The 10,191-nt window shown below is 36.6% G+C and overlaps 2 protein-coding genes across 2 annotated transcripts; both read left to right on the forward strand.

Annotated features, from left to right (window-relative positions):
* Window positions 1–5,254: 5,254 nt before the first annotated feature.
* Window positions 5,255–6,229, forward strand: LOC123558696 (uncharacterized). The gene has a single exon (XM_045350573.2). The coding sequence runs from the start codon at window positions 5,255–5,257 to the stop codon at window positions 6,227–6,229; it is 975 nt and encodes a 324-aa protein (XP_045206508.2).
* Window positions 6,230–6,342: 113 nt separating this feature from the next.
* On the forward strand, window positions 6,343–7,971 carry LOC123526640 (uncharacterized). Its single transcript, XM_045305886.2, has one exon. It carries the CDS (start codon window positions 6,343–6,345, stop codon window positions 7,969–7,971), a length of 1,629 nt encoding a protein of 542 aa, XP_045161821.2.
* The last annotated feature ends 2,220 nt before the right edge of the window (window positions 7,972–10,191 follow it).

The raw sequence follows: 10,191 nt of genomic DNA on the forward strand, positions 1-10,191 counted from the left end.
GTTTTACTCCCTGTTACATTACTGACATGGGAAAACTATAACAATAATTTAAAATTCAGATTTCGCATTGTATATGTTTTTGTACCAAATTGTCTCAGAGTAGATTTGTGTTTTCCGCAATTTCTCTTATTTCAGACTCATGAAGCAAATTACTCCAAACTTCAATTATTTCTTAGTTTGAGTAAAAAGGATCCGAGTAGTGTCTTTTTACTCTTTCTATAAGCAAACTCCTCCAAAGTCCAAGTAGAGTCAATATATATAAGACCAAAAACAGTATTCTAGGTTAAACCTCAATCATGCGCCTGGTTCACACAACTAAAATGACGGTGCATTAAATACCTTCCATTTTGTTTTCAAGTAAGAATTGTATTTCTTCAAACTAGGTTCCAGTCGAAACATTTAACACATTATTTGTGTTCTTTCCACACGAAGCGGTTGACTTAGTCCGGCGTCATATGTCTTTAATTAAGAACTGAATTTAAGTTATTATAATAATGTAATGAATATTCATTAAGTTCTATATCTGTCAGGTAACGACATACACTAATAACAATTCTAATATCAGTTGCACTTTTTAATTATAAAACGGTCTGTAACAATACTATTAAAACTTACTTTGATCTTTACAGTAAGTCAGAACATTTAAGATATAGTCTGTAAAATTGTACAGATTTTAAATTTTCTAAAAAGATAAACATGCTGAAAAATGCGAAAATCTAATCTAGTACACTCATACATTTATATATAATATATGTACACAAATGTATGAGCGTATTAGAATAGATTTCCGCATTTATATGTACACAAAAGTATGAGTGTACTAGACTAGGTTTTTGCATTTATATGTACACAAAGTATGAGTGTTCTAGACTAGATATTCGCATTTTTAGCATGTATTTTTTAAGAAGTAGTGAATGTTGCTAGCAGTATTGCTGTAAAATATTTCTTTATTATGTATTACGAGCAGGAAGAAACAGATACACGCATTTTGGAAAAATCAGCAAACTACTAGTATCCTTCTTTGCATCGTTGTGTACTTGCCTAAACGAAATGGGTCACTATGCAAAAGAATTATTTTACAGCACTACTGCTAGCACAAGTCACCACTTCGGCACCAAACACAGTAAGACAACATCAACCCTAATAATCATCTACAGTTAGGTACAAAGTTTGAACAGATATCTTATACATGTACATAACGCTTATGATATTTAACATCAGTGTAGGAGTTGTAATAAGTAACAGGTCGCATAATTGAGTAGTTAAGCTTTGCCTTGTGAAACTTTCGCATCGGGTTACAAAACAAAATCAAATGCAATGCCAGATTATTTAGTAGAAAGGAACATTTATGGCACTGATCAGGAACAGTGTAGGACACAAACTTCCCGAGAACCCGTACAGCACTAAATAATGCGTTTTGCTGCGAATGATTGCCGTAGCGAATTCTCTCTTTGTGTCATCGAATATGTTCTGGTAGTTATGCTTGGCAAATGGAGTTATCAACTAAGTTTTTTAAAGTAGAGTTAATGTTATAGCTCCACTATGACTTACGAGGAAACTTGTCTTTGTTCATGAATATAGGAAAAGCAGGAAAGACATAATGTACATGGTATTTTTACAAAAGCCTGTATATGTCTGATGCAAAACCTATCGCCTGTCTACCTGATTTATCTATTGATAGATAAAACTGTTGAAAAATAATTGTTCGGTAAACGACAGCGCTGCCCGAAATCTTTAGTTTTCGTTGACCTATTTCAGAGTGAATTGGGAATAGATAGATCTCCAAGAACAATAGCAGTCGACGTGTTTATCAGTAGTATTTGAATAAATGTTACAAATTAAATTTCAAATGTCAAATGTCAAAGCTATGCCACTGAAAATACATGTGAAAATTGTTCCCGCTAGCCAGTCTGCATCTTATCAGATCAATTTTATTAATGTGTCTTATAGACATATTGTCTCTGTTTACACGTCTTCTACAAACATTACACCAATTTGCGCAATATATTTCTGGACATTTTTACGCATATTAATATCCTGCGTAATGAAAAACGAAATGAAGTACTTCCTGTATGTTAGCTTCTCCTCAGTTTTCTATAATTAGATATAGAGTAGTCGTCTGCTGGGTGTTGACATGACAAGCGAGATATTATTAACAATCAACGAAGCAGTCTTAGAGTGACTTATTAAGAAAGTATCCACGCGCACTGCTTTGATTCTGTGTCTCCTTCATGGTTATGATGTTATGATCATGATGTTTAGTCTGCCTTTATAACCAATTTTCACTTCAGTCGCAGCTAAGAGTTGTTAGGGAAGTTGCACAATGTCATTTCATTTCCTCTCATAAACAGGCTCAATAAAACCGGGTCTGCTGATTAACATACATTTATCGCCATGGCCGTAAACATAAATATGTTTTTAAATAACTGTAGTTTTCGTTATTTTTATTTGTGTTCCCAAGTGTTAATACATACATGCAAGCTACACTATATTTTAAAATTTTGAAATTTTGTTTTTAATGCAATCATCCTTATCATCTTAAAATTTCGACATTTCTAATTGGATCAATATTCTTTGATCGCTTGCATTTACTTAATTGTTATGTTTGTGGTCTGATAAAAGCTCTTGCAATGTTGCGCATCCGAGCAGTCTGGTCAGGATCCATGCTGTTCGCTAACGGTCTCTCTAATTGCAATAGGCTTTGAAAGCGAACATCATGGATCAAGACCAAACTGCGCGGATGCGCAGGCTGGTCTGGATCCATGCTGGTCGCAAAGCCACTATGTTGGTTTTCTCATGGCGCGGCTCAATTATGCATGCATTTGAAGTAGTCAAGTAGTCTCAACAATATCAAAGCACAGATTAAGATAGCATCCACATTTATTGAACACGTTAAATGAAATGGCATTCAATTTTAAAATACAAAGAGCATAATTGTAATGAACATTTACATGGTTAAATGTTTCTTAAGAAATGCATTCACGCTACGTTTCAGAAGGGTTACACTGATTGCATTTGGAAAACAGTTTCTGTTGGACAAAATAAAACACTTCGTTTGAAAATATTTTCTCTGGTTATCACTATATGATGGAATATTCTTAGAAAACGTTTGACAGCTACGTAGAAATACATAATCATAAAGAAAATAACTTAAATAAAAAATGTTGATCATGAAAGCAAAACGCTTGCAGTACGAAAATACATTGTCCTGCAATGTTGTAGTTTAGAGGGTCTGGTGTTTTAAGATAAAATATCACCCGACACAATTATACGTCATATGGCGACTTTCCAACTTTGCTGGTGGAGAAAGACCTCAGGTGCCCAACCGTGCATTTTTTCATCACGGGCGGGCACCTGGGTAGAACCCCCGACCTTTCGTAAGCCAGTTGGACGGCTTTCTAACCTGAAGAATAGGTGAGGGTAAACTTAGCGACCTAAACCACTCGGTCACTGAGGCTCCTGACTTACGTTAAGCATGTTCATAACAATTTCTACCAGCAGTCAAAAAACGTAACGGAAAATTCAACATTTCTAGTAATCATATGAAGGGATGTAAAGTTACGACTCATTTTCTTGTCAATTCTTGTCAAATTCTATCGAATTTAATGTAAGTAATGACCGAACACCTGTGTCTATAAATAGTAACTTTTTATACAAACACGATGAGCAGAAGTATTAGCCTGCTATGCAAATATTCAGTCGTGGATTTAACAGAGGTTATGGCCAACACCAGTTACATTTTTTTAACAGACAAAGACGAAAACTCATAGAGTCATAAAGGGAGGTAACCAAAAAACGATAAAATTCAAACAAACATTTTATTATGTTCATCAATTTTTAAACCTTTGACAAATATTAAAGAAAACAATTATTGAAAATAGGATTTAACAACAAATTTATAGTTTTAGTTTCAAGTTTCAAAAGTTTATTAGCATAAACATATACATGTTTTTTTACCATTTACAACATAAATACAATGACGATTCAATAGTATTCATGGCGTAAAATGTGGCAGCCATATTTCAAATAAAGGCATAATGGAAAACTGTACAAAGATTTCCAATGACTGTCTCCGTTTGATATTTATCCTTGTCTTTTTTTTAGCATTAAATATACGTATTTACACCACTAATGTTAGATGGTCTCTGTAATCTGTTTTGTTCCTGTACTGCTGAAAAACAGTCTCATTTCTCAACACGCTATTCGTGGAAAGAGAGTAAATGAATGCATCCTGTTTGGCAATTGCTTCCTAAGGAAATTTCAACATTTCTTCGTTGTATTGAAAATTATTATGCAATATTGTTCGACGAAGTACATAAAGTTAGTCAGCTTTACTCTTTGGTTCATGTAAATGACGTCATGTCTGCTTTTATATCAAACTTATAGTGGAAAATCAACAGGTCGGCCAACACGATAAAATAAAATCGTTGCAGGTTTGTCCGATTGAACCTGCTCACATACGGTAGATGAAATGCATGCTACCGACAACATATGAAAGGCACACGGATTGAGCTGCTTTAATATTTTTCTTCTTTTCTGTTATGGACACATTTAATGCTGCTTTTCCTTTCGCTCTCCCTTCTGCATAATCATTGTGTATATGCGTCTTTGATTTGTTAGGTTTTATTTAATTCATATAGAATAACATGAGCATTAATTTCCTGCTATCAACAGTGTTCGTTCTGCAGAATGATTGTGGATAAGATTGCGGTTATATGCATACTTATAGGAATGAATTTCCAATTCTAATATGACTAACAATGTTTTAACCATCACAACGATATTATATTGACGTCACGTCAACGTGATATTTAGCGTCATGTACGCATCATAAAAAAAGCGCTTTCAAATTTCATGAAATATTTTACTTAATAACACGAAATGTCACATTGCACAAATGTGTTGATTAATTTACACACATACTGAGTTAGTTATTCGCTTTGCTGAATAATTTGCAATTATTTTCACCCGAACTGAACTCTGCCGTAAGACGTATTACCATTAACGGTCTTGGCGTGTATAAACAAAGACCTACTATTGGTTCCTGTTGGGAAGAAGTAACGTAACGTGACGCGCCATTTGTTACGTGACGTTGTTGAGCGCTGTGCCGTTTTGACGTCACGTCCGTATTGTATTTTTTTTTTTATTATCAGAACGATAGTAAAAGGTTGAACTTGGGTTTCGCTCTTGTTGTATAATTCGTCCAACACAACGCAAATATCAACCACATTTTGGTGCCGTGACAAAAAAGACAATGAATTTACAGAAGTTACAGTGCCAGAGAAATGGTATTAAGAAAATCATCGAGCGATTTATCGAGAAATTAGCAGAGGCGAGTGAAGAAGATGACATGATAGAGTTCGATGCTACCTTAGAGACTGTTCAGAGTAAAGTCGACATTCTCCAGAGCCTGAACGAGAAAATTCTTGCACAAACCGACGTAGATGCCACAGAGGACGAGATGGTAGAATCCGAAGAATATACACTCAACCTAGAAATCAGATTACGCAAATTCAAACGATATATCGCAGAAAGATCTAGTCACAAAGATAAAGAAACACAGGAAATCGATATACAACCCCGAGATACGCACCGCATAGATGAAAATTCGTCAAACCACAGTGAGCAACCGCCGTCATTACCGCCGTCTTTTCCGTGCATGAGTACATCGAACGCATCGCAATTCAGTAGACTACCTAAGCTCACATTGCCAAAGTTTGATGGGGACCTATTACAGTGGCAATCTTTCTGGGACTCATTTGAGTCGTCAGTTCACAGCAACATGAATCTAAGTGATGTGCAGAAATTTGGATACCTTAAAGCCCAATTAGAAGGTACAGCCGCCATGACAGTCGAGGGTTTCGCGCTCACCAATGCAAATTACAAAAGAGCAGTGGAGTTATTATGTGAAAGATATGGTCAACAGAACAAAATAGTTCATGCCACTATGCAAGCGTTACTGAATCTACCAGCACCTTCATCTACGATCAGCAGTTTAAGACAATTTTATGATAAAATGGAAACTTACATCCGAGGCTTGGAATCATTGGGTCAGAGTCGAGACATGTACGGCAGCCTTCTCGTTCCCATAGTTATAGACAAATTACCCATAGACTTGAGAAAAAACCTCGCCCGTGTGAATGAGTATAACGACTGGATAATTCAAGACCTGAGACGTGCGATCAACAAGGAGATCAACATTCTTGAGACCGGAAGTTCGAATCACTGACCGGATGTTTCCGGTGGAGCTACTGTCCTACGCAACAGAACCCTGCTGATTTACTCACACGTGGAATTACAGCGAAACAGCACAAGGAAAACAATTTATGGTGGCACGGACCTATGTGGATAACTGATAAAACCCAGTGGCCGAAAAGGAGCTTAAACCTTGAACATCCCACACCTGCATTAATGACTGCGACCGACAACCAGGAAACACTACCGGAACAAGTAAACAGTAGTACAGGATGTGAGACCGGAATACACAAAATCATCGACATTCAGAGATATAGCCACTACAAAAAGTTGCTACGAGTAACTGCATACGTTTTGAGTTTCGTCCAGAGATGCAGAAAACCAGCAGTACGAGTACAACGTTGCCACAGGAGTCTGGGGATTGACGAGATCCAGAGCGCCGAACGCCTGTGGTTACAGCATTGCCAGCAAGCATCATATTCCAACGAGATCAACAACATCAGGACTGGCACCAGCAGACGACTCACGTTAGTAAGGCAGCTACGACTCTTTTTAGACGCAGATGGGTTTTTGAGATGTGGTGGACGTATACATAATGCGCCGCTTAGCGAGATGACAAAATTTCCAGTTTTGTTACCAGCCAAACATCCTTTGACTATACTTATAGTGTTAGATGCTCACCGTGAAATACAGCATTCTGGTGTCAGTGCAACAATTACTTTAATACGGCAAAGATACTGGATACCAACGATTAGGCAATGCGTGAAGTCCGTTATTCGGAGATGCGTAACCTGCAGAAAAGTTCAAGGCAAGCCGTTTTCTGCTCCAGACCCGCCACCGTTGATGAAGTATAGAGTACACGATTCCGCACCATTTTCTGTGACAGGAGTTGACTATACAGGAGCTTTGTATGTGAAGAACGCCACAGGATGTGAAAGCAAAGCCTACATATGCTTGTTCACATGCGCAAGCACACGTGCGGTACATTTAGAGGTTGTGCCTGATTTGACAGGAGATGCATTCATTCAAGCGTTCCGAAGATTCGTGAGCCGGAAGTCCTTGCCATATCTTATGGTGTCTGATAATGCTACCACTTTTTTATCAGCATCTACCCATCTACAACAACTCTTCACGATGATCCAAGATGAACTTTTAAGCAGAGGAACGATATGGGAATTCATCCCAAAAAGAGCGCCGTGGTTTGGAGGCTTCTGGGAACGGTTGATAGGCCTCACAAAATCTGCCTTAAAGAAAGTACTTGGGCGTTCTTACATCACATTTGAAATGCTGCAGACGATCGTTACTGAAATCGAGGCAACACTTAACGATAGACCCCTTACATACGTAGGTTCAGAGTTCGAGTTGGCGGAGGTTATTACACCTGCGCATCTATTATACGGAAGACGAATAACGACTCTACCCTATCGTGATATTACTAGCAGTAACCTGGAGATGACCAGTACCACCCAAATAGACATTCGAAAACGTGCAAAGGTGCAGCAGACGATTATTGATCACTTCCGGGATCGTTGGAGGAATGAATACCTTACAGCATTACGGGAACATCACACTACCAGCGGAAGTAACAAACAGTACATTTCAGTCGGCAGTGTGGTTCAGGTCCATGACGATACACCGCGTAGTACCTGGAGACTAGCTGTTGTTGAGGTAGTTGTCAAGGGCAAAGATGGACTCATTAGATCAGCAAAAATTCGTGTTGGAAACAAACTGTCTAACAGACCTATCACAAAACTGTATCCGTTAGAAGTGAATTAAAAGGTTGAACTTGGGTTTCGCTCTTGTTGTATAATTCGTCCAACACAACGCAAATATCAACCACATTTTGGTGCTGTGACCAGGATTCGAACCTTTAAACTCGAAAATTTGAAATGACAATTTTGTGTTTCGTATTGCGAGAAAAAATGAACACTGAATAATATTCAATAAGACTATTTTATTCATAAGTAACATATTTCATAAGTAAATAGTATTTCTATGACGCATAGATAAATTTAATTTGCATTAACTTAACATGTATATTTTCTTAATAAGAAATTTATTTTACAGTAAATAGCATTTCGCGGCCCCCAGGATGTTGGGAAGAAGTAACGTAACGTGACGCGCCATTTGTTACGTGACGTTGTTGAGCGCTGTGCCGTTTTGACGTCACGTCCGTATTGTATTTTTTTTTTTTTATTATCAGAACGATAGTAAAAGGTTGAACTTGGGTTTCGCTCTTGTTGTATAATTCGTCCAACACAACGCAAATAGTTCCATCATATTTGTTATAAATTTTACAATAAAGAACATATTAGAATCGAAATAATTTGTAGCAAAACGGTGCTTTATCACTATTTATACGCTCGGGCGGTTATATGCGCCCTCGTGAAATTATTACGCCCGACGTATAACCGCCTATCGTGTATAAATAGTGATAAAGCACTGTTTTGCTATAAATTATTTCTTAAATGTTGTTTTGTCCCACAGTTGTCTATTCTCTTTGCATTTACGTTTACTATGTATTTGTCTGTCTTGGAGTATAGTTATTCCGCTTGATTCTTTGCTTTTGTTTATAAATTATACACTTTCCACTATCCAACAGAGCACCGTGGCGATTTAAAGCGTGAGAACTTGGTTTAAAGGCTCATAATGCTTTTGTTTAAAATGTGGCTGCCACATTTTCCGTTATGTACGTAACATACATAAATTTCTTGTTGAATCCTATTTTGAAATTACTTTCTGTGACATTTGTCAAAGGTTTGAATATTGCAGAATATACTAGAATGCTTTATTGAATCTATTGTTTTTTGTAACCTCCCTTTATGACTCCAACTGTAACAGTTTATGTGAAATATTAAAAGTAGTGCTTTTCTAAGCATGTGTGTATGTATCACATCTATTTGGAAAGCTGTTTCATCTATTTCTAAGATTAAAATTGTAAGGATTATGGACCATTAAGCAGAACTTAATCCGAATACAATGCGTACTTCATGCATACATACAAGTAAACTACATATGAGCACAATATAAAAATGATTTCAAAACAAGTCTTCGAAAAAGACCTAATATGCATTGGTTTCATTGAGTGAGTAAACTTAAATTGCATTGGGGATGGATCGGTTATATATTCTTTCTTGAAACTAAGTGGGAAACTTAAGCACATTAAACTCAACCCCCTATTGATATTTGCCAGTGTCTGTTACACTATGATCCTTTTGTGTTACGTCTACTTGACTTTCATGGAACGTGGCCCTCTGTCTATGTGATTTAATTACTGTTAATGGCATTAAGTTGCATTAAGCACTTATTTTTAGAGGCGTTAAGTGTACTTTAGCGTGTTATGTAAAGGATCACCGCATGAATCAAAAATGATACATTTCTTTCTGGTTTTTCTTTGTAACTATCTGAATAACTGTTCGCTTCGTTAATGCAATCTGTGAAATCGATCTATCAACGGATTCTCATTAAATACAGCATTTGTCACTGCGGAATCGGAGCAGATCAAATCTTAGTCAGTTTCCTGACAAAACTCTGAGTCACTAAATCTAAAGACTGCAATCGTTCAAAGGGAATATGCGTTTATATGCCTTTTAGGGACAGTATTGATAGAATAATAATTTTATGAAATTGTAACAAGACGATTTTATATTTGTAATATATTCATGAATTTGTATTTGGCAAAATTTCAGAAACATACCGACCACTTATCTGTTGGCGCGATATATACCTTATAGAAGTTACAGACTGCTTCATTATTTCTAAACTAAAACTAAAACATGTCCATTAGGCTGTAACTAGTAGGGAATGATTTGAAAAGAAGTTTTTATTTTGTTTTATTTCACAGCTCATTACATGCTGTTGTGCTATCCAGCATGCCAAACGTAAACATTTCTGTTCTTTCTTGACGTATGCAAATGCACATCTAGTATCAATTTATTCTTCATATATCCTTTTACATATGCCTCATTTTTCACAAAATGGACAAAATATGCAAAT

The sequence above is a fragment of the Mercenaria mercenaria genome, chromosome 8 (assembly GCF_021730395.1).
Source record: "Mercenaria mercenaria strain notata chromosome 8, MADL_Memer_1, whole genome shotgun sequence".
NCBI classification, from domain to species: Eukaryota; Metazoa; Mollusca; class Bivalvia; order Venerida; family Veneridae; genus Mercenaria; species Mercenaria mercenaria.

Excerpts from the sequence above, each read along its gene's own strand:
- LOC123526640 (XM_045305886.2), top strand. The coding sequence starts at position 6,343 with ATGTGGATAACTGATAAAACCCAGTGGCCGAAAAGGAGCTTAAACCTT.
- LOC123558696 (XM_045350573.2), top strand. The coding sequence starts at position 5,255 with ATGAATTTACAGAAGTTACAGTGCCAGAGAAATGGTATTAAGAAAATC.